The 26,087-nt window shown below is 39.1% G+C and overlaps 1 protein-coding gene across 1 annotated transcript in view; it reads left to right on the top strand.

Annotated features, from left to right (window-relative positions):
- The window catches only part of PDCL2 (phosducin like 2), a 65,864-nt gene that overhangs the window by 10,563 nt on the left and 29,214 nt on the right, over positions 1-26,087 (top strand). Inside the window, exons 2-3 of the mRNA XM_012525989.4 lie at positions 8,059-8,179; positions 8,672-8,762. Of these exons, the coding sequence (XP_012381443.1) occupies positions 8,059-8,179; positions 8,672-8,762 (212 nt within the window). The remainder of the gene's footprint in view (positions 1-8,058; positions 8,180-8,671; positions 8,763-26,087) is intronic.

Raw genomic sequence — 26,087 nt, forward strand, 5'->3', positions numbered from 1 at the left:
TAATATTTGATATATGGTTTCTAAATTGATTTTTTATTAAACTTCTCAGTATAACTTTGAGGGTAGAAAATGTATTTTCTTTATCAAAGTATTTAGTGTCATTAGTGCAGGGAAGGGGAAATCTAAGCTGCTTTGCTCTATATTTTAAAAATAATTATCTTGTTATTTGTAGAATTTGTGAATAATTGCATACATTAAAGTGCTACATGTCAGTTTTTATAATTTTTAAAATTTTTTAAAAAGATTTATTAACCCTACACACTGTTGTTTGAGCTCTGTAGCAGTTTGGTATTATTTGTGAATTCCAAAAATAGATATACTGGGTTATGTTTGTAAATAGGTCTATGCCTCTGGGTACATTAGTTTGTATTGGATTCAGAGGTTTCACTCTTACTTGATTACACTGTGATTAAGACTTTGGGCTGTGTCAGTAGGACATTGAGTCCCTATCACGTTGGGTGAGTCCCCATCCCATTGGTGGAAGAAAATGACAAGGCAGAGGAGTTAGTTGAAGTTTTGATCCTGGAGTCTGGGAAGTAAGTACACAGAGAAGCAGATACGTGAAAAGGCTCCATTAGACATGGCAGAGGCCCTGGGAAGAGAGATGAGCCGTTCACCTGACAGTTTATAGCTGGTCTTGTAGAGAGACCAGAGCAGCTGAGCCTGGAGAAAAACAAGCCCTGGGAAAGACAAGACTTGTCACAGCCTGCTGCTGAGATAGGAAGAAATCCACAGAGCCTCGGGTGGCAGAGGACAAATGAACCCTTGCAGACATCGCCTGCCATCTTGCTTCAACACATGGCAACAGACTCTGGGTGAGAAAGCACCTCTTATGGTACCTTGAGTTAGACTCTTTAGGGCTTTGTGACTGTAAGCTTCTATAACAAATAAATTCACTTTATAAGTGCCAACCAATTTCTGGTGCTTTGCTTCAGCACCCCTTTGGCTGGCTAATACATGCTCTCTGTTTTCTGTGTCTGTTTGGTTTGTGCTGTGATGGTTAGGCTGTTGAGTCAGTTTGGCCAGGTAATTGTGCCCATTTGTTTGGTCAGGCAAGCACTGAGCTAACTGTAATACAGGGGCATTTATGGACTTTAGTCACCATTGACTTTACTGCAGTGGTAAATCATAGATAGCTGGTTATAATTACATCAGTCAGGGAGATTGCCATCAGCAATGAGTGACTCTACCCAATCAGTAGGATGCCTTAAAAGGGGAAGTGATTCCAGCATTGAGGGAGAATTTCCCAGCTCATCTTGGACAGCCAACATCTCCCAGAACTCGTCAAGAACCTTCATTGGACTTTCATCGCAGCCCCTGGTTGCAACCTGCCCGTGGAACCTGGACTTGTGCATCCCCATGGCTGTGTGAGAGACTCTTACAGAATCGCACACTATTGACAGATATTTCTTGCTGATTCTGTTTCCTTAGAGAACCTGACTAATACAACTTGGTATTGGGAGTGATTCTTGAGGAACAGAGTCTTAAACATGGCGTGTCTGAGGTGGTTTTGGGAGTTTTGCAATTGTTTCTTTACTCTAATTGGACCAAGGGTATTGACAACTCCCTTTCCAATAACGAAGAGGCTACTAACAGTCCATAGCATGAGTTGGCAATTGAGATACACAAAATAGCATCATGGGAATCCCTACTTCCATGCTTAAAAGAAGCAAGGATCTGGGTGAGAGCATTTTCAACACCTTAATAGACTCTTGTGGAGTCAAACTGCATAATGATGTTGACTGGCTCCTCCTAGATGCTTTTGATACTATGACAAAAGAAAGAGATGAGTTAAAGGCTTCAAATTTGAACCTTAAACACCAAATGGATGATGCAAAAGTTTCTATGTGTGCTCTGAAAGAAAATCCCATCTCCTGTAGACACAGGCTCGAAATATCTGAGAACCAAACTCAGACTCTCATTGTACAAGTAGCAGAGTTACAAAGGGTTAAAACCTCAGTCCCACAAGGTTTCTGCAGTTAAAGTGAAGGCATTGATTAGAAAAGAGTGGAATCCAGAGAACTGGGATGGAGACATATAGGTTGGTGAAGATATTGATAGAGACATTGGAACCCTGAATTCTGCTGAGACTTTACCAGATAAGCCAGCCATGGCCCGTCCTGTCCAGGTCACACCTTCTCAACCTTGTATCATCCAGTCTCCAGCCTGCCCCAGGGAGTCTGAAACAACTCCCAGCCCTGAGGTGGGTACCAGCCAAACTGAAGCCTGCCCTGCCCAGCCTCTGGCCTGCCCCAAGGAGTCTGGACCTCCTCCCAGCCCTGAGGCACATACAGCCAAACTCCAGCATGCACTGCTGAGCCTCCAGCCTGCTCTGAGGAAACTGCCTTCTAACCTCAGACTAAAGAGAAAGATAAAATGCAAGAGAAAGCCCTGAGGTCAGTAGATTGCAAGACATTTCTAATCCTTCTCCTTACCCACCCCACCACCTCTCTTGTCTTCAAGACTTATTTCTAGACTAAAATTACAATAAGTTCCCAAAGGTGAAATACAAAATGTGACCCATGAGGAAATAAGATATGCTCAGAGAGAACTATGTGAGTTTTCCAACTTATATAGGCAGAAATCAGGGGAATATGTGTGGGAATGGATACTAAGGGTATGGGATAATGGTGGAAGGAATATAAAGTTGGACCAGGCTGAATTTATTGATATGGGCCCACTAAGCAGAAATTCTGGATTCAACGCTGTAGTTCGAGGGGTTAGAAAGGGCTCTAACAGTTTGTTTGGGTAGCTTATTGAAACATGGGCCAAAAGATGGCCTAGAATGTCTGAGGTTGAGATGCCTGATATTCCCTGATACACAGTAGAAGAGGGAATTCAAAGGCTTAGGGAGATTGGAATGCTAGAATGGATTTACCATTTGAGAGCTGCCCACCCACCCCAGGAATATTCAGAGGACTGTGAGGAATAAATTTGTAAGACTAACTCCATCTTCCCTAAGAGCTCTGTGGTTGATCTTCTCTGTAGTCCAGATATTACTGTAGAGAGGGCTGTGATTGGAATTAGAATCCTTAAATATTATGGGGATGATTGGATATCAGTCTAGTAAAAGTCAAGTATCTGCAGTTAATCACCAAGTCAAGGTGGGCATGGCTACTGCAATGAAAGGCAGATTCAAAAAAGCACTCAAAATAGTCTGAGTCATGTAGAGTTACGGCATTGGCTAATACATCATGGGGTACCTAGCAGTGAAATAGATGGGCAGTCTATTAAATTTCTTCTGGATCTGTATAAACAGAAAAGTTCTACGTTGAGTGAATGAAACCCTAAATCAAATTATAGACACAGAATCATGGCCCCTCAATCAGTTCCCAGACTTGAGACAGTTTACAGACCAAGAACCACTTGAATGAGGAGGAGGCCAGGTCTCCTTGCGGAAGGGTCCTGTTAAACTGCTCAAAATTTATACTGTTAATCTTCCTCCCACCTTTCCCCAACGAGATCTATAGCCTTTTACCAGAGTAACTGTGCACTGGGAAGAAGGAAATGATCAGACATTTTGGATATAATCAGACAATGACTCAGAAGTGACATTAATTCCAGGAGACCCAAAACGTCACTGTGGTCCACGAGTCAGAGTAGGGGCTTATGGAGGTCAGGTAATTAATGGAGTTTTAGCTCAGCTCCACCTCATGGTTGGTCCAGTTTGTCTCCAAACCCATTCTGTGATTATTTCCCCAGTTCCAGAATGCGTAATTGGAATAGACATACTCAGTAACTGGTAGAATCCCCACATTGGATCCCTGATTTGTGGAGAGAAGGCTACTATGATAGGAAAGGCCAAGTGGAAGTCACTAGAACTGCCCCTACCTAGCAGAATAGTAAACCAAAAGCAATACCAGATTCCAGCAGGGATTGCAGAAGTTAGTGCCACCATCAAAGATTTGAAGGATGCAGGGGTGGCAATTTCCACCACATCCCCATTCAACTCTCCTATTTGGCCTGTAGAGAAAACAGATGGAATTTGGAGGATGACAGTAGATTATCTTAACCAGGTGGTGACTCCAATTGCAACTGTTTCAGATGTGGTATCTTTGCTTGAGCAAATCAACACATCCCCTGGTACCTGGTATGCAGCTATTGATTTCACAAATGCTTTTTTCTCAAGTGCTATTAGTAAGGACCACCAGAAACAGTTTGCTTTCAGCTAGCAAGGCCAGCAGTATATATTCACTGTCCTTCCTCAGGGGTATATCATAATATTGTCATAATATTGTCCACAGGGATCTTGATCATCTCTCCCTTCTAGAAGACATCACACTGGTCCATTATATTAATGATATCATGTTGATAGGATGTAGTGAGCAAGAAGTAGCAAAGACTCTAGACTTTTTAGTAAGGCATTTGTGTGAGAGAGGATGGGAGATAAATCCAACTAAAATACAAGGTCCTTCCACCTCAGTGAAATTTCTAGGTGTCCATGGGTGTGGGGCATGTCGAGATATCCCTTCTAAAGTGAAGGATAAGCTGTTGCATCTTCCACCTCCTATGACCAAAAAAAAAGACACAATGCTTAGTTGGTCTCTTTGGATGTTGGAGACAGCACATCCCTCATCTGGGTGTGCCATTCTGGCCCACTTACCAGGTGACCAGAAAAGCTGCTAGTTTTGGTTGTGGACCAGAATAAGAAGAGGCTGTGTGTCCAGGCTATGTGCAAGCTGCACTACCACTTGGGCCATATGATCCAGCAGATCCAATGGTGCTGAAAGTTTCACTGGCAAATAGAGATCCTGTCTGGAGTCTTTGGCAGGCCCCTATAGGAGAACCACAACACAGACCCTTAGGATTTTGGAGCAAAGCCCTGCCATCCTCTGCAGATAACTACTCCCCTTTTGAGAAACAGCTTTTGACCTGCTACTGGGCTTTAGTGGAGACTGAACACTTAACCATGGACCATCAAGTTACCATGAGACCTGAGTTGCCTATCATGAACTAGGTATGTCTGACCCACCAAACCATAAAGTTGGGCATACACAGCAGCTTTGCATAATAAAGTGGAAGTAGTATATGAGATTGGGCTCGAGCAGGTCCTGAAGGCACAGGTAAATTACATGAGGAAGTAGCCCAAATACCCATGGTCACCATCCCTGCCATGTTACCTTCTCTTTCCCAGCCCACAGCTTTGGCCTCTTGGGGAATCCTTTACAACAGTTGACTGAGGAAGAGAAAACTTGGGTCTGGTTTACAGATGGTTCTGCATGATATGCAGGTACCACCTGAAAATGGACAGCTGCAGCCCTGCAGCCCCTTTCTGGGACATCCCTGAAGGACAGTGGTGAGGGCAAATCCTCCTAGTGTGCAGAACTATGAGCAGTGTACTTGGTTGTTCATTTTGCCTGGAAGAAGAAATGGCCAGAGGTGCATTTATACACTGATTCATGGGCTCTTGCCAATGGTTTGGCTGGATGGTCAGGGCCTTGGAAGGAACACGATTGGAAAATGTGTGGCAAAGAGGTCTGGGGAAGAGGTATGTGGATTGACATTTTGAGTGGGCAAAAAACATGAAAATTTTTGTGTCCCATGTGAATGCTCACCAGAGGGTAACTTCAGCAGAGGAAGATTTTAATAATCAAGTGGATAAGATGACCTGCTCTGTGGCTAATGCTCAGCCTCTTTCCCAGCCACTTCTCTCATTGCCCAGTGGGCTCATGAACAAAGGGGCTATGGAGGTAGGGATGGAGCTTATGCATGGGCTCAGCAATATGGACTCCCCCTTACCAAGGCTGACTTGGCTACAGCCACTGCTGAGTGCCCAATCTGCCAGCGGCAGAGACTCACACTCAGCCCCCAATACGGCACCATTCCTCGAGGTGACCAGCCTGCTACGTGGTGACAGGTTGACTGCATTGGACTACTTCCACCATGGAATGGGCAGCAATTTGTTTTAACTGGAAAAGACACATACTCTAGATATGGGTTTGCATTTCCTGCACACAGTGCTTCTTCCAAAACTGTGGATTTACCGAATGTCTTATCTACCGCCATGGCATTTCACATAACATTGCTTCCGATCAAGGAACCCATTTCACAGCAAATGATGTGTGGGAATGGGCACATGCCCGTGGAATTCACTGGTCTTACCATGTTCCCCATCACGCTGAAGCAGCTGGATTGATAGAACAGCGGAATGGCCTTTTGAAGACTTACTTATGGTGCCAACTAGGTGGCAGTACCTTGCAGGGCTGGGGCAGTGTTCTCCAGGAGGCTGTGTATACTTTAAATCAGCGTCCACTCTATGGTGCTATTTCTCCCATAGTCAGGATCTCTGGGTCCAGGAATCAAGGGGTGGAAATGGGAGTAGCACTACTCACTATTACCCTAGTAACCCACTAGGAAAATTTTTGCTTCCTGTCCCTGCAACCTCAAACCCTGCTGGTTTACAGGTTTTAGTCCCAAAAGGAGTGCTGTCACCAGGGAACACAACACCAGGGAACACAACAATGATTCCATTAACTGGAAGTTAAAACTGTCACCTGACCACTTTGGGCTCCTCTTACCTCTGAATCAACAAAGAAGGGAATTACTGTACTGGCTGGGGTGATTGATCCTGACTATCAAGGGACAATAGGACTGCATCTTTATAATGGGGGTAAAGAAGAGTTTGCCCGGAATACAGGAGATCTTCTAGGGCATCTCCTTGTACTGCCATGTCCTATGATTAAAATCAATGGAAAATTGCAACAACACGATTCCAGCAGGACTAACAATGGCCCACAATCTTCAGGAATGAAAGTTTGGGTCACCCCACCAGGCAAAGAGCCACAGCCAACTGAAACGCTTGCTTAGGATAATGGAAACATGGAATGGGTAGTGGAAGAAGGTAGTAATAAATATGAACTTTGACTGTGTGACCAGTTACAGAAATGAATCTTTTCATGGTCATGAATCTTTCTTCCTTGTTTCATTTTGATGATGATTGCGTATGTACACAAAACGAATTTCTTTGTCTTCTTCCCCAAACTTTTCCCTTATCATATAACAAGTTGTATCCATTTCATGTCATAATATTTGAAGATGTCAAGTTTGAGAGTGAATATTACTCAAGAACTTGTACTCTTTCTGTATGGAATTAATGCATTCCTGGTTGTACAGGGGAGTTGAACATTGTTAGACGGAAATATATATATATGCATGTCTGTTATTGTTTTTACTTAGAGACTAAGTATGGTTTAAGGTAATGTGTATGGTTGCCGAGTTGACAAGGTGTGGACTGTGATGGTTAAGCTATTGTGTCAACTTGGCCAGATAATTGTGCCCGGTTGTTTGGTTAAGCAAGCACTAGGCTAACTGTAATACAGGGGCATTTATGGACTTTAGTCACCATTGACTTTATTGCAGTGGTAAATCATGGATAGCTGGTTATAATTACGCAAGGAGATTGCCATCAGCAATGAGTGACATTTAACCCAATCAGTTGAATGCCTTAAAAGGGGAAATGATTCCAGCATTGAGGGAGAATTTCCCAGCTCATCTTGGACAGCCAACATCTCCCAGAACTCATCAAGAACCTTCATTGGACTTTCATCGCAGCCCCTGGTTGCAACCTGCCTGTGGAACCTGGACTTGTGCATCACCATGGCTGTGTGAGAGACTCTTACAGAATCACATACTGTGGACAGATACTTCTTGCTTATTCTGTTTCCCTAGAGAACCCTAATACATGTGCTCTCTGTGTCTGCTCTTTTTTTTTTTTTTAGGAGGCACTGGGGGCCAATTCCGGGACCTACCATGTAGGAGAGAGGCACCCAATCACTTGAGCCACCTCTGCTCCTTGCTTGTTGTATCTCTCATTGTGTTTCCTTGTTGTGTCTTCTTGTAGAGTCATCTTGTTGTGTCAGCTCACTGCACCAGCCTGTCACATCAGCTTGCAGTCTTGTTTGTCTTTAGGAGGCACTGGGAACTGAACCTGGGACCTCTCATGTGGTAGGCGGGCACCCAACTGCTTGAGTCACATCTGCTTCCTTAAATGTCAATTTTACACATACATATTAAAATATACAAGTATTTCAATAGCATTTTAAATATTTTTCTGTATAGGATCCAAATGAAGATACAGAATGGAATGAAATTTTAAGAGATTTTGGCATTCTTCCTCCAAAAGAAGAACCAAAAGATGAAATTGAAGAAATGGTTTTACGTTTACAGAAAGAAGCAATGGGTAAAATTGTGCATTTGGTGGGCCAAATGGAGGAAATAATACAGTTATAGTAGTGATAGTGTGTTTCATGAACTTAGAGGGAGAGAGAACATTTAAGATCATTTAATTTAAATTCCATCCATACTTTTTGAAATTAGGGTGCTGACACGTTAAATTGCTAAATCATGTGTTGAAGATCACATTCTCCTTAATAACAGAGCTGAAATATTCTAGTATCTAACTTGGTAAACTTTTTTTCCCCCTCAATATCCCTCTATGTCATGATTTTCTTCTATTTTGAAAATTCTATGTAGTAGTATTATTTATCAAGGCTTCTGCGTATTGGAGGAAATCTAAATTTATGGGTTCTAATTTATTTTCACATATATTTTTAAGTGTAATTTGACTTCTGAAAACATTCAGGGAGTGATGGATATTGTTTTTTTTAGATAAGTGACTATAAAGTAAAAATAGTTTTTAAGTAATTCAGTCTACCAATTTATGTTGTTTTAGTTAAACCATATGAAAAGATGACACTTGCACAGTTGAAGGAAGCTGAAGATGAATTTGATGAAGAAGATATGCAAGCTATTGAAATATATAGGTATAATGATTCATTTAGATTACTTATGAGTTTTTGAACGGAGAAATATTGTACCAATGAAACTAAATGCAAATCCCTGTTTTGCCTATAGAATAGATAAGTCATAGAACAAAACTAATTTTTAATTGACATTTTTAAACTGCAGTCTATCTTTATATAACATGGAATAATTTAATTTTTTCTTTTTTTTTGTTTTTGCTTAGCAAAAAAATTATTCAGTAATATGCTGCAGAATGTCACCAAGTTATAAATGAGTAAAGAGGAAAATATCAAATGGTCAATAAAAAGAGGACCATGATTTTCCTTCTAGCAGATATTTGACAAGGGTTTCTAGAGAAAAGTATATTCTCACAGAGGTAAAGGAGGTCTCTTACCTATCCCCCCAAAATTATGAGCTGGAATGGGTATGCTGTGAGGGCATATGTCAATATTTCATTTTATTTGATTTGATTATTTTGTTGGCTTCATTTTTGGAGAGGTTTTGGATCACACAAGGGTCACAGCTGTGGCAAGGGAGCATCATTGGTACTGAGTATTAGTAATGGGGAGAGACATAGGAGGGGTTCACCTGGAACATACCTTTAAGGCATATGAATGTGTTCAAGTGTTCAAGGGGCATTGTCATGGTGGGTGGAGATCCGCACAATAATTAAGGGAATATTGAATCCCCATCCCTATCTCCAATAGGAATGCAAGAATCCCCTGCGTAAAGGGGCAGTACCTGGTAAGGGAGGATGGACCATTGTGACGGGGCCTTGCTGTTGATGGGTACTTATGAAACTTTTGTTTTGAAATTGAAACTTAGCCTAGTATTATATTACCTAAGAGTTACCTCCTCAGAGCTTCCTCAAATGTGGCCTCTCTCTAAGCCAAACTCGGCATATAAATGCACTGCCTTCTCCCCGGCATGGGACGTGACTCCTGGCAATGAGCCTCCCTGGCACTGAGGGATTATCACCAAGTGCCAACTAGCAATGCACCTGGAAATAGACCTTGATCAAAAGGGGAAAAGGGTAAATACAAATGAGTTTTTATCGCTAAGAGATTTCAAAATGAGTTGGGGGGGGTCGTTCTAGAGGTTATGCTTATGCATTTCTCAGCAGAATCTCATTGATGGCCACAGTAAATATTGCTTCAAATAGTGTGGCTCCTGAGGGCTCTAGAGACATCCAGCCACTCCAGGCAGGGCAAACAGCTCAGGAGTTTGGTGCCCTGCCAATGGGCCTTACTTTAGAATTTATACTCCCCAGACTCATTTGTGGTTTCCCTAACATGGCTCTTCTGCCCCTTCTATTTGATTCTATAGTTAGTACTATACATGATAAGTCCAAGAGACTTAAATCTTTGATGCATTCATATGTTACTTGGGCCCTGAATCTCAGCAGAGTTGCAACACCTACTCACCAGTTCACTGGACTCATCCAGGACAATGAACAAGATGATGATGAACAATGCCCATCCCAAGGAACAGAGAGAGTCTGCAACTGCAAGGAAGAAAGTGCCATCCATCTGCCCCATGGAATTTAAGCCCCTTCTCGATTAGAGGAAGAATGGGCATCATCATCCTCAAATTCTCAAGATTGGGAAAAGAATAATGGACTAAAGTAGACTTTTTGTTATTCTACTATAGACTTATTGTTATTCTATTAATGGAAGAACTTTTATCATTGATGTAGAGGCAGTGGCCACCAGAGGTTCTGAGAAGAGGGAAAGGGGAAAATAGTTGTAATATTGGGGGCATTTTCAGGACATTGGAACTGTTCTGCATGACATTGCAATGACAGATACAAGCCATTATATAATTTGTCATAACTTAAAAATTGTGCAGGAAAAGTGTATACTATAATGTAAATTATAATCCATGGTTAGCAACAATGCATCAGTGTGTGTTCATCAGTTGCAACAAATGTACCACACTAATGAACGATATTAATGTGGGAAAGTATGGAAGGGGTAAGGAGTGGGGCATATGGGAATCCCTTACATTTTTAATGTAACATATATGTAATCTAAAATATCTTTTTAAAAATAAGGTGTTTTAAAAAAGAGTAACTATGAGGGAGCCTCTGGTCAACCTAAATGACAGCATAAGACAATGTGCTAGTGTGTTGTTCCCTGAGACAGTTTGAACTAGCACAACTGGGCAGAGCCATCTTCCTCAAAACTGCAGAAAACTGGACAAGTGCTGAATCAAGAAAGCACAGCTTTAAAAACAGTAGAAGAAGCCCATGGCACCCTTCCTAGTATCTGCCCACACCCTCCCAACATGGTGTGAAGCCAACTTATGCTCCCATGTAGGTCCTTGGCTCTGCTGTACTGGGGAGCAGAGTAACCACTATGTTCATTTGGTGGTACCTATAGGTTGGTGCTTGTCTATCAGGTGGCAGCCATTAAGAGTGAACAAGGAAACATCTCTGGCTCACCCTCTCAGAACTTGCCCTACAGGCAAAAGCAGCTTGCAGCCAACTAAAGCAATGTAACAAACAATTAAATCAACGTGGCCTGGGGCAAAGTTTTAACTGCTTTAAGTCATACAATGGAGCATCTAAAAGGTGATATTTCATAGGGAGGAGAGGAACAGTCAAATTTCTGTAAATGGGGAATTCCTAAGGTCAGAAGCAAGCACAAACATTGAACAGAATGCAGAATCAGAAAAGACAAAGAAGACCTGCACTTCACATTCACTTCAGTCTGATTCTCTTGATAGAAGGGCTAAACCATGGAGGAGCCAGCACAAAGTCAATTTGCAAAGAATATGAAGGGTCTTTTTTTGTGTTTGTTTGTGTTATCTCCTGGTACTCAAGGAAATCCCTATCATATCACTAGTTGTATCCAAACTTAAAGGAACAGGGCTAAAGGACTAAATCCCAGAGTTAACCCTTTATTCCTCACCCCCCATCCTGAGATGGCTCCCTCATCTCTCTGCTTATTGTGTCTGCTCTCTGTGTGTACTTATCTGCTTATCTTCTTTAGGAGGCACCAGGAAGTGAACCCAGGACCTCCCATGTGGGAGGTGGGTGCCCAACTGCTTGGCCCCCAGAATTGACCCTTAAAAGTATTACAATGTACAGTGTGCAACAAAATATTATAGGACAAACAGAAATGATTGTCCATGTAAAGGAACAAAGATAAAAATCCAGAAACTCAATGAGGAAAACCATACCTTGGACATACCAAAAGAATTTTAAAAAATGATCCTTGATATACTCAAAGAGATAAAGGAAACCACATAGGATGTACTAAAGAATATCAGGAAAACAATGAATGAACAATATGAGAATCTCAATAAAGAGAAATTTTTAAAAGGAACCAAACAAATAATGAAGTTGAAGACTACCATAACTGAAATGAAAAAATTCATAGAGGGTTTCAACAGCAGATTGAAGCTGGCAAAAGAAACAGTTAGTGAATGCGAAAACAAGACAATTGAATTAATTCAGACTGATTAGCAGAAAGGAAAAAATGAAAAAGGTCAATAGAGTCTACAAGATAAAGCATATACATTGTTGGAGTGCCAAAGGAGAAGAAAGAGAGAGATGGGCAGAAGAAATACTCAAAGAAATAATTGCAGAAAACTCCCCAAATTTAAAAAAAGACAAGAATATGCACATTCAAGAATCCTAGCAAACCTCAAACAGGATCAACTCAAAGAGAACCATACCCAGACACATAGTAGTCAACCTCTTGAATGCCAAGGACAAGGAGAGAGTTGAAAGCTGCAAGAGAAAAGCAATATGTTATGAATAACGGAGTACCAATAAAATTAAGTGCCAATTTTTCATCAGAAATGATGGAGGAAAGGAGATAGGGTTGAAATATTTGAAGAGCTGAAAGAAAACAGTTGTCAACCAAGAATTTTATGACCAGTGAGTCTGCCTTTCAAAAATGAGGGATAAATTAAGACATTTCCAGATAAACAAAAGCTGAGGGATTTCATTACTACTTGACCTGTCCTACCAGCAGTGCTAAAGGGAGTTCTTCAGACTGAAAGGAAAGGACACTGGACTGTAGATCAAAGTGGCATAAAGAAATAAAGACCTATATGAGTAATAATAACGGTATGATTAATTATAAATGCCAGCACTATTTTATTGTATTTCTTGGTGTGTAGTTATACTTTTTACTTTTTACAGGTTCTAAAATGTAAATACATAAAAAGTAATGATAAATCTATCTAATTTTGGATGTCAGTGTATAATTTTCCCAATTAAAAATGGACAAAGCCTTCTCCAAAGAACATATATAATAAAAAAGCACATAAAAAGAAACTCAACATCATTAGCCATTAGGAAAATGCAGATCAAACCACAGTGAGATACCCCATTTCACACCCACTGAATGGCTACTATTAAAAAAATGGAAAATAAGAAGTGATGGAGAGGATCTGGAGAAATAGGAACACTTGTTCATTGTTGTTAGGAATGTAAAATGGTGCAGCCACTATGGAAAGCAGTTTAGTGGTTCCTGAGAAGGAATTACCATATAACCTTGCAAACTACTTCTAGGTATATGCCAAAAAAATTGAAAGCAGGGACTTGAACAGATATTTTCATATTGATGTTTATAATGGGATTATTGACAATTGCTAAAAGATTGAAACAACCCAAGTGCCCATCAACAGATGAAAAGGTAAACAGAATGTTGTATGTACATAAATGGAATATTATTCAGATATAAAAAGGAATGAAATTTTGATATATGTGACAACATGGGGGAACCTTGAAGACATCATGTTGAGTGAAATAAGCCAGACACCAAAGGACAAATATTGTATGAACTCACTGAGATAAAATAATGGAATAAGCAAATTCATAGAGTTAGAAATTAGAAAGCAGGCGTTGGGTGTAGCAGTCTGGAGTTAATGCTTAATTGGTGTAGATTTTCTGTTTGGGGTGATGGAAAGGCTTTAGTAATGAATGGTGGGATGGTAGTTCAACATTACTCATGTAATTAATACCACTAAATTATATATTTGAATGTCATTAAAAGGGGTAATGTTAGGTTGTATATTCCTAAAATAAAAATTTTAAAAACCCAAATAATGAACCTTAATGTAAACTATGGAGTATATTAATAGTATAATTATAATTATATTTAATCATTTGTAACAAAGGTGCCACACTATGCAAAGTATTTATAATAGGAAAAAAATGTATGGAGGTGGAGGGTGTGGGAACTCTATTTTCTGCATGATATTTTTGTAAACCTACAATGTCTCTAATAAAAATGCCATAAAGAAAAAGGAATTCTGCCTCAGATTATTGCCTCCACTTCTTCCTGACCTCCCCTACATGCTCAGACTACAAACTTCAAAATTACTCCTCTGGAATTTCCAGCCTCCAACTTGCCATACAAAATTAAGACTTAGTAGTCCACACAATCATATAATCCAATTCCTTATAAATCTCTTTATTAAAAACTATCAGGAATATACAGGTACAAGTGAAAAAAATTGATGTTCTAGAAATGTTGAAATAAAACTGCAATTTACATTTTAAATAGCAGATTAGGTACAAATAGTTTATAAACTGGAAAACAAATCCAAAGAAATTATTCACAGTATAGCACAGAAAGGCAAAAGAGGTAGACCATAAAGCAGATATTAAGAGAAATGGGGACAAAAGAAGATCTAGTATTTCCCTGATTTGAATTCCAGAAGAGAGACTAGAATGGAGAAGGGGCAATATTGGAAGGAAATGATGGTTGTGAAGTTCCAGAACTGATGAGAAATGAATGTCCTAATACGAAGCAGAAATATTTTCTAAATGGAAAAATTTTAAAAATCCATTCCTGAGCCCATTGTAATATAAATGAATATGAGTAAGAGTAAAGAAAAAGGCTTAGAAGAAGCCAAAGACCAAGAACAGAGCACCTACAATGAAACAATTGATAGAAAGACATACTTCTCAATAACAAAAACAGAAGCCAGAAAATAATGGAATAAACTTACAACTTAGCTGCTTTCTGGTCACTTTGGGCTTCTCTTGTTAATGAACTAGTAGGCAAGAAAAAAGTGGGGTAGGGGGTGGCTTAACTATAATGGTAAGAGTAATTAGCCATTATGAGCAAGAGAAGGTAGGGCTGTTGCTGTTCCAATATAATGGGCAGGAAGATATATATGATCCATTGGGGGGATATTTTGGTGCTCTTGTGCCCATTTTCGAGTGTTAAATAAGGGAATACAAGAACCATTATCTGATAAGAGCATAATAACTAGGGGCTTCACACTTTAGGTATGAGTATTAGGGTCACTCTACCAGCAAACAATCTAGACAAGAATAACTACTAATTAAAGGTGGGTGAAAATATAGAATGGATGATAGGAGAGGATGAATAATAGTTATTGTTTCTGACAAACTGCAGCACTGGAGACTGGAATTCTACTTATTAATAGTACTTCTCTAAGTTTTCCAAGAAGTTGTTACCATCCCCTGGGCAGGAAACCCTAATGGGAAAGAAATTGAAGACAGAAAAGCCTCACAGATTAAAATAAAGGGGGACAGGTTTAAACTGAACTGTTGTGAGACAGGAAGATTCCAGGACTGAAAAGCTTAAGGAAAGCAGGGCACTGGGTGAAGGAGAGAATTTAAACAAATCATAGGAGTTTGGGAGAAAATTCTGCACAAAAACCAACAAATCAAGATTCCAGGAGAAAGAACAAAGGAAAGGAAGCTTTTTCCTAGAGGTGAAACAATTACATAAAAAATGAAATCTTAAAAATTGTACTAATTACCCAGGGAAAGAATCAGATGAAGAGCTGAGAAAATCTGATCAGCTAAACATGGCCTATTCTAAAAGTCTAGAATAAGGTGGACCAGGTGTCCAAGAAAAGTTTTAACACAAAGCCAATAAATAATAAAACTCTGGAGAAGAGGGAGAGACACTGGCCTTCAGAGTTAACTCGTTGAGATAATCAGATGCCTAGGCATCTATGTGACTCAGTCAGGGGAACAAATTAAAACTCCAGAGGGTACATAGAATTTGGAACAACTAATCAAAGAATTTCAAGAAAATCTCCTAAGTCAATGAGATGAAGGAAAATATGAATAAAGAGGTAAAGAATATTAAGAAGACAATATATGAGCAGAAAGAAGAATTTGAAAGTATAGAAAGAAACAAATTACAGGGATGAAAGACACCATAGTAGAGATTAAAACACACTAAAAGCATACAAAAGAAGATTTAAACAGGCAGAAGGAAGAATCAGTGAACTAGAAGACAGGGCAATTGAAATACAGTCAGAAAAACAGAAAAGAATAGAAAAAATTAATCAGTGTCTAGGGATTTGCATGACAGCACAAAGTACACAAACAAATGTGTCATGGGTGTCCCAGAAAGAGAAGAGAAGGGAAAATGGGCAGAAAGAATATTTGAGGAAATAATGTCCAAAAAATTCCCAACTCTTAAAGACATAAGTATACACGTCCAAGAAATGCACATACTCCAAATAGAATTAAATCCTAACAGACCTACTCCAAGACACTAAGTAGAATGTCAAATGCCAAAGATAAACAATTCTGAAAGCAGCAAAAGAAAAGTGATCTGTCACATACAAGGGATCCTCAAAAAGACTAAGTGCTAATTTCTCATCAGAATATAAATGATATATTTAAGGTACTGAAAAAGAAAAACTGCTAACCAAAACGTCTTTATCCCACAAAATTGTCCTTCAAAAATGAGGAAGAGTTCATCAACAAAGACCTGCCCCACAAGAACTATTTTAGTTAAAGGGAGTTCTGCAGATTGAAAGGAAAAGACAGGAGAGAGTGGCTTGGGGTAGCATGAAGAAATGAAGATTAACAGGGTAACTAAAAGGGAAAGTGCAAAACCCAATGATACTGTATCCTTAATATACAACTCTACTGTTGATTTCCAATAAGAGCTGGAATACAATTGAACAAGAAAAAAGCATATTTCCTGATAATGGACATGTAGCACATAAAGTAAAGTTGGACAAACAACATAATGAGGGGAAACAGAATGGGAGCAGAGAATGTGTATGCTGTTGAAGCTAAGTTGGTATCTTTTCAAATTAGCAGGTTATATTTGCAGGTTGTGTAATATAAACTCCAGGGTAATCAAAAGAAAGTATTTTAAAATATACAGAAACAGAAATGAGAAAGGGATTAGTCAGATACAATGAAGATCAACTATACAAAAAGGAGGTTGCAATAAAGGAAAAGGTAAACACACACACAAAGATACAACATGTAAAAACCAAAGGACAAAATGGCTGAAGCAAGTATTGCCCTTACAATAACAACACTGTTACTGTAAAGGCAGTACTTAAACTCCCCAGTGAAAAGCTACAGATTGGCAAGATGGGCAATAAAGCATGATCTACCTATATGTAATTTATAAGACTTGCTTTAGAACCCAAAACACAAATAGGTTCAAAGTGAAAGATTGGAAAAAGATATTTCATATAATAATAAACAAAAAACAAAAAACACACACAAAAAAACCAAACTGGGGTAGCTATATAATATTGGACAAAATAAACTTTACATTCAAAAGCTGTTATAAGAGACAAAGAAGGGCACTATAGTAATGAAAGGGGAAATCCATTGAGAATAAATAACAATCATATTTATGCACCTAACCACAGCACCCCCAGAATATATGAGGCAAACACTGGCAAAACTGAAGGAAGAAATAGACATGTCTAAAATAATTGTTGGAGACTTCAATACACCACTTTCATCAACAGAATATATAGGCAGAATATCAATAAGGAAACAGATAACTTGAATAATAGACCAAACACAGATAAACAGAACATTGCATCCCCAAACAGCAAAATATACTTTTTTCTCAAGTTCACATGGGCCATTCTCCTGGATAGACCAGATGTTGGGTCACAAAACAAGTTTCAATAAATTTGAAAAGATTGAAGTTATACTAAGCATTTTCTCTGACCATAATGGAATGAAGCCGGAAAGCAGTAACAGGTAGAAAACCAGAAAATCCAAAAATATATAGACTAACATGCTCTTAAGCATACATTTAAGTATAGCCCTAAATGCTTAAATTTAAAAAGAAGAGGGGGGAGCAGATGCGGCTCAAGCAGTTGAGTGCCCACCTTCCACATGGGAGGTCCTAGCTTCAGTTCCTGGTGACTCCTAAAGAAGACAATGATCAGACATTGAGCAAAAACTATAAGCAGACAAGCAGAAACAAGACAATGAGCAGACAAAGAGCCAAAAAACAAATGCGCAGGGAGCAGATGTGGCTCAAGCAGTTGAGTGCCCACCTCCCACATGGCAGGTCCCAGGTTCAGTTCCTGGTGCCTACTAAAGAGAAAACAGACAATGAGCAGACAAGCAAAAAACAACAACAACAACAACAACAACAACAACAAAACCCAGACAGACGATGAGCAAAAACAATGAGCAAACAGACGAGGGATCCATCTGGGGGTGGTGGGAGATTAAAAGAAAATCAAAGACCTAACTGTACAACTGGACTAGAAAATGAACAGTAAATAGTCCCAAAGCAAACAGAAGAAAAGAAATGACAAAGAATAGTACAGAAATAAATGAATTTGAGAATAAAAATACAATAGAAAGAACAAAATCAGAAGTAGTTTCTTTGAAGAGATAACAAAATTGACAAACCTTTAGCTAGACTGACAGATTCAAATAAAATCAGAAATGAAAATGTGGACATTACTATTGACTCCACAGAAATATAAAAGATCATAAGAGGATACTATGAACAACTGTATGCCAACAAATTAGACAACCAAATGAAGTGGACAAATTCCTAGAAACACACAGCAACCTACACTGACTCTACAAGAAAAACAGGAACTCAAAAGACCAATTACAAGAAAAGAGATTGAATCAGCCATCAAAAACTTCCCAGCAGGGAAAAGCCCAGGACCAGCCAGCTTCACAGGTGAATTCTACCAATAATTTTAGGAAGAATTAATACCAATCCTGCTCAAACTTTTCCAAAAAATTGAAGAGGAGGAAACATTACCTAACTCATTCTATGAGATCAGCATCACCCTAATACCAAATCTAGATAAAAATACTACAAGAAAAAATTACAGATCAGTTCCTCTTATCAATACAGATGCAGAAATCCTCAATAAAATATTTGCACATCAAATCCAACAGCACATTAAAAGACTTATACACCATGAACAAGTAGGTTTTATCCCAGGTATGCAAGGGTAGTTCAACATAAGAAAATGAATTAATTTAATACATCACATTAGCAAAACAAAGGGAAAAAACACATGACAATCTCTGTTGTTGCAGAAAAAGCATTTGACAAAATCCAGCATCCTTTCTTGATAAAAAACATTTCAAAAGATAGGAATCAATAGAACACAGAGGCTGAGAGGAAGCCACTTTAGCCAGAAGTTGAAGGCAGTGAGGCTCAGAGGAGAGGGGTGAAACAAACTGACACTGCCATTGTGCCTTGTCACATGCTTGATTGACCACAACTGCAACTCAGGGGAAAAAAAGATATGTTGACAGTACCTTAATTTGGACACTTTCATAACCTCAGAACTGTAAGCTTCTAACCTAGTAAGTTTCCCTTGTAAAAGCCAACCCATTTCTGGTATATTGCTTCTAGCTGCTTTGTAGGAAACAAATATTTCCTTCTAAGATTTGGAGCAAGACAGTGATGCCAACTCTGACAATTGGAATTTTGTAAATCCTAAAATGCAAAAGATTATGTGGGTGTGAGATGCATTTGACTGGATTGTGTCAGTGGAGCATCATTCATATTGAATCTACTCTCTTGCTGGGTTTGATATAAAGGGAGACAGAGACAGACACAGGAAAAGGGAGCGGCCATGTTTGATGCAGCCATGTGAGAAAAGTTTCACTTGCAGCTGAGCTACAAAGAGAGAAGCCCTAGGAGACAAGCCCTATGCCAGGTGACAGAGTACTAGAGGATTGTTTAATGATGAAGCCCCCAAGAGACTGGGCCCATGAAGCAGCTCAAGAGAAGATGAGCCCTGCTATATGCTTGATAGCTTCCAGCCGAATTTGGGAAGAAAGAAGAACTGAGACTGATATAGGAGGCCCAGGAGCAGACAATTCCTATGCCTGGTTGCCCTCAGCTGAGTTCAAACACCAGCGGAGATCTGTGGCCATCTTGCTTCAATACATGGCGGCTTTTGGTGAGAATGCATCTTTTATGGTGCCTTGTGTTGGATATTTCATGACTTTGGAACTGTAAGCCTTTACTACAAATAAATCCCCTTTATAAAAGCCAACCCATTTCTGGTACTGTATACCAGCAGCTCTTTGGCAAACCAAAACATCTACTGTCACCACTTTTTCAAAATTGTACAGGAATTTCTAGGTAGGAAAAAGAAATAAAAGGCATCCAAACTGGAAAGAAAGAAATAAAACTTTTACTGTTTGCAGATGATAATGATCCTAAATAAAGTCTGTAAAAATCTACAACAAAGCTGCTGGAGCTAATAAGTTTAGCAAAGTTGGGGGGATAAAAGTTGAACATTGACAAATCAGTAGTGTTTCTAATGCATGAGTAATGGGCAATCTGAGGAGGAAATCAAGAAAAAATTTCCATTTACAATAGAAATAAAAGGAGTCAAATATCTAGGATTAAATTTAACCAAGGATATAAAGGACATGTACATAGAAAACTACACTGCATTGCTAAAAGAAAGCAGACCTATAAATGCAAGGGCATTCTTGTTCATGTATTGGAAGACTAAATATCATTAAGATGTCATTTCTACACAAAATGATTTACAGATTTGATGCAATCCGAATCAAAATTCTAAAGCTTGTTTTGCAGAAAGGGAAAAGCAAATTTTCAAATTTATTTGGAAGGGTAAGCCCTAAATAGCCAAAAACATCTTGACAGAAAAAACAAAGTTGTAGGACTCACACTTTCTGACTTTAAAGCTTATTGCAAAGCTACAGTGGTCAAAACAGCGTTGTATTGGCACAAGGATAGATACCTTGCCCAATGGAATAGACTTGAAAGTTCAGGAATAGCCCTTCCTATCTATGATCAATTGATTTTTTCATAAGATATAATTTTTTAGTTTTTAATTTTTTAAAGATACTTAGATTACATAAATGTTATATAAAAAAAATAAAGGGGATTCCCATATGCCCCACTCCCCACACCTCCCACATTTTCCCACATTAACAACATCCTTCATTAGTGTCATACATTCATTGCAATTGATGAGCACATTTTGGAGCATTGCCACTAAGTATGGATTATAGTTTACATTGTAGTTTACACTCTATCCCACACAATTCTGTAGGTTATGGCAAGATATATAATGGTCTGTATCTGTCATTGCAGTGTCATTTAGGATGATTGCCAAGTCCCAAAAATGCCCCCATATTACACCTGCTTTTCCCTCTCACTGCCCTTAGAACCTCCAGTGGCCACTGTTTCCACATCAGTGATAAAATTTCTTATATTGAAAGAATCACAATAAGCCTATAGCAGAATACCAATAAGTCTACTTTAGTCCATTGTTCATTCCTGAGTCTTGAGGATTCTGGCATGGTGATGCCCACTCCACGTCTAATTAAGAGGGACTTTGATCCCATATAGCTGATGAATGTGACTCTCTTGCTTGCTGTTGTAGACTCTCTCAGTTGGTAGTTGTCTATCCTCACCTACTTGTTAGTTGTCCTGGGTGAGCCCAATGAACTGGAGAGTAGGTGTTGCAACTCGTAGAGATTCAGGGCACAGCTGGCACATGACCGCCCAGTGATTTAAGTCCCTTGGATTTACACCTACCAACTCTAGTACTAATTGTAGGTTCAAATAGAAGGGACAGTAGAGCCATGTGTAGGAAAAACACAACTGAGTCCAATTCTGTCTCACTGGGAGCATAAATTCCAAATAGGCCCCACTGGCAAGGCACCTAACTAGTGAGCTATTGGCCCTGTCTATAGTGTCTGGATGTCTCCAGAGCCCTCAGGAGCTCTGCTATTTGGGATAGTATCTACTTTGACTAGCAATGAGATCCTGCTGAGACCATATAAGCATAGTCTCTCGAATGACCTCCTGACTCACTTTGAGTCTTTTAGCCATATAAACTCATTTATCTTTACTTTTCCCCCCTTCTGGTCAAGGTCTTTTTCCAGTTGCCTTGCTAGTTGGTGCTTGGTAATAATCCCTTGGTGCCAGGGAGGCTCATCCCCAGGAGTCATGTCTGACATGGGGGAAGTGATTACAGTTATAATACTGAGTTTGGCTTAGAGTGAGGCAACATTTGAGCAACAAGGAGGCTCTCAGGAGATAACTCTTAGGCATCCTATAAGACTAAGCTAAGTTTTCATATCAAGAGTAAAGGTTCATAAGCACAGTCATAAATATTGATTTTTTAATATATTTTTTATTAGATAAGTTGTGAGCTTACAAAGCAGTGATGCACAATGTGTAGAATTCCCATACATCCCAATTCCACCAACACCTAACATTGTCGTGGAATGTTTTTATAGATTATGAAAGAATCTCATCAGAGTATTACCACTGATGGTCATCCTTAGCTTACACCCATATTAATACCATGTAGTTAGTATTGTACATTTGGTATAGCTGATGAGAGAACACTTACATTTTGTACTGTTAATCTCAGTCCATCTTCCCCTGCATAGTTCAAACTCCATGTTATAAACTCCAGTGCCTTGTACAGTCTATCCAAAATGTACACTCAATGGCTCTCACTTTCACCACAGCGTTGTGCAGTCATTGCGTCATTAAATTTTTGAACATTTTCCTTAGTCAAAAAGAAAAATCCCCATACCCCCCTATTATTGACTCTTTAGCATTGATATACTACTATCATCGACATTGATGCAAGAATACTACAATATTCCTGTTAACTATAGTCCATAAGTTACATAAATTGTATTTTTTCATGCATCACCATATTCTTACTACCTTGTAATAGTGATGTATATTTGTTCTAGTTCATAGAAGAACTTCGTTGTATTTGTACTATTAACCACAGTCCTAATCCACCTCCAGGTCCACTCTCTTATTCAGTCCCTAAATTATTCTCTAGCTTTCTTTCAATTGATATTTGCATCCCTAAACTTCCCCTTTCAGCCACATTTCCATTTATAAAACAAATGAGTTAATTATACTCACTATAATGTGTTACCTCCAAGTCTGTCTAGTTCTACACTGTTACAGTCAAGCTAATTAAAAATTCTAATACATTAAGCTCAGTACTGGGTTTCAGGCCCTCCTCCTATCTCCTACTAACCTATACTTTAGGTTTTTTGTTATGTTTTGTTTTTAAGATTTATTAATTTTTTAATTTATTTCTCTCTCCTTCCCGGCCCCCCCACCCCCCCAGTTTTCTCCTCTCTGGGTCCACTCGCTGTGTGTTCTTCTGTGTCCTCTTGTATTCTTGTCAGTGGCACCAGGAATCTGTGTCTTTTTGTTGCATCATCTTGCTGCATCAGCTCTCTGTGTGTGCAGTGCCACTCCTGGGCAGGCTGCACTTTTTCACATGGGGCAGCTCTTCTTATAGGGTGCACTCCTTGCATGTGGGGCTCCCCTTTGTGGGCGACTCCCCTGCATGGTACGGCACTCATTGTGCGCATCAGCACTGTGCGTGGGTCAGCTCACCACACGGGCCAGGAGGCCCTGGGTTTGAACCCTGGACTTCCCATGTGGTAGGCAGATGCTCTATCAGTTGAGCCAAATCCACTTCCAATATACTTTAGGTTTTAACTCCATGTATTCTTCATATTTAGCTCATATTAGTGAGACCATATATTTGTCTTTCTGTTTCTGGCTTATTTCACTCAGCATAATGTACTTAAGTTTCACCCATGTTATTTTTTTAAATTTATGTTTATTAATCAAACTTTTAAAATTAAATTTAATAGATCACATAGAACATCACATTTAAAAAAATGTAAGAGGTTCCCATATAATGCACACCCCATTCCCCTACCCCCACCATTTTTGTAAATTGTATTTTTTTGAAGATACATATATCACAAATAAGGTTACATTATGAAAATCACCCATATTATTTTATATGGCCCAGTTGCATTTCTTCTTACAGCAGCATAGTGTTCCATTGTATATACCACATTTTGTCTATCCATTCATCGGTTGATGGATATTTGGGTTGTTTCCATCTTTTGGCAATTGAGAATAATTCCACTATGAAGATCAGTGTGCAAATGTTCATGTCCCTGTTTTCCATTCTTCTGGATATATTCCTAGTAGAGGAATTTCCAGGTGAGATGGCAGTTTTATATTTAGCTTCCTGTGGGACCCCCAAACTGTCTTCCACAGGCATTGTACCATTCTACATTCCCACTAACAGCGAAGAAAGGCTCCTATTCCTCCACATGCTCTCTGCACTTGTTGTTTTCTGTTGGTTTTGTTTTGTTTTGTTTTTAAATAATGACAATTCTTTGAGATGTGAGATGATATCTCATTGAAGCTTGGATTTGCAATTCCCTAATAACTAGTGATACTGAACATTTTTTCATGTGCTTTTTCACCATTTGAATTTCCTCTTTGGAGAAATGTCATTTAAAGTCTTTTGCCCATTTTTAAATTGGATTGCTTGCTTTTTTATTGTTGACTTGTGTGATCTCTTTGTATATGCTATACAAAGGGTTTGGAAATCAAACTCTTATTGGATATGTGGTTTCAAAATATTTCTCCCATTGAGTAGGCTTCCTTTTCATTTTCTCGACAAAGTGCTTTGAAGCACAAAAGTATTTAAGTTTGAAGAGGTCCCACTTATTCAGTTGTTTTATTTTCATGGCTTGTGCTTTGGGTGTAAGTTTTAAGAAACCCCACCTACCACCAGGTCCTGAAGATTTTTCTCAATATTTTTTTCTAGGAGCTTAATGACTCTAACTTTTATATTTAGGTTTTGATCCATTTTAATTATCAATTTATTAATATGTATCAATAAAATCTATTTAAATGTATACTGGAGGCATATAAGAGCAGATTTGAAAAGGCAGAAGAAAGCTTGAAGACAAGGCCTCCAGAAGTGAACATACAAAAGAACAGATAAAGAAGAGTTTAGAAAAAATTGAACAGGTCTCAGGGAACTAAATGGTGGCAAGAGATGTCCAAACATGCACACCATGGGTATCCTAGAAAGAGATGCAAAGGAATATTTGAGGAAGTAATGGTAGAAAATTTCCCAACCCTATTGAAGGGCATAGATATCCATGTTCAAGAAGCACAGTATACTCCCATTTGTGTAAATCTGAATAGATCTGCTTGGATACACGTACTAATCAGAATGTCAAATGTCAAAGATAAGGAGAGAATTCTGAGAGCAGCAAGAGAAAGGCAATTCATCACATACAAGGGATGCCCAAAAGATTAAGTGCTGACTGCTCATCAGAAACCATGGAGGCAAGAAGGCAGTGGCATGATATATTTAAGATACTGAAGGAAGCAGATTTGGCTCAACTGATAGAGCATCCACCTACAACATTGGAGGTCCAGGGTTCAAACCCAGGGGCTCCTGACCCATGTGGTGAGCTGGCCCATGCGCAGTGCTGATGTGTGCAAGGAGTGCTGTGCCACGCAGTGGTCTCCCTCATGTAGGGGAGCCCCATGTGCAAGGAGCATGCCCCATAAGGAGAACTGCCCCATGTGAAAAAAGCACAGCCTCCCCAGGAGTGGTGCTGCACACATGGAGAGCTGACACAGCAAGATGATGCAACAGAAAAGAGACACAGATTCCTGGTGCTGCTGACAAGAGTCTAAGCAGACACAGAACACACACAGTGGATGGACACAAAGAGTAGACAACGGGGGGAGGGGGAAAAGGGGAGAGAATTTTTTTTTTTTAATTAAGATATTGAAAGAGAAAAACTGCCAGCCAAGAATCATATATCTGGCAAGATTGTCTTTCAAAAATGAGGGCCAGTTTAAAGTATTCACAGATAAACAGAAACTGAGAGAGTTTGTAACCCAGAGACTGGCTTTGCAGGAAATACTAAAAGGAATGCTACAACCTGAAAAGAAAAGACAGGAGAGAGGGTTGGAAGTGCTTCTAGAAATGAACATTATATCAGTGAAAGTAAGTAAAAGTATAAAAAAGAGCAGTGAAAATAAAATATTGCAGATAAAACCCAAATGTCAAAATGGGTGAAATATGAACTGCCTGCAGTAATAATTTTGAATGTTAATGAATTAAACTCCCTAATCAAAAGACACAGGCTGGTGGAATAGATAGAGAAATATGAGCTATCTATATGCTGTCTACATGAGACTCAACTTAGATACAAGGATGCAAATAGACTGAAAGTGAGAGGCTGGAAAAAGACACACCAGACATGCAGTAACCAAAACAAACAA

Source organism: Dasypus novemcinctus, chromosome 1, assembly GCF_030445035.2.
Source record: "Dasypus novemcinctus isolate mDasNov1 chromosome 1, mDasNov1.1.hap2, whole genome shotgun sequence".
Lineage (NCBI taxonomy): Eukaryota > Metazoa > Chordata > Mammalia > Cingulata > Dasypodidae > Dasypus > Dasypus novemcinctus.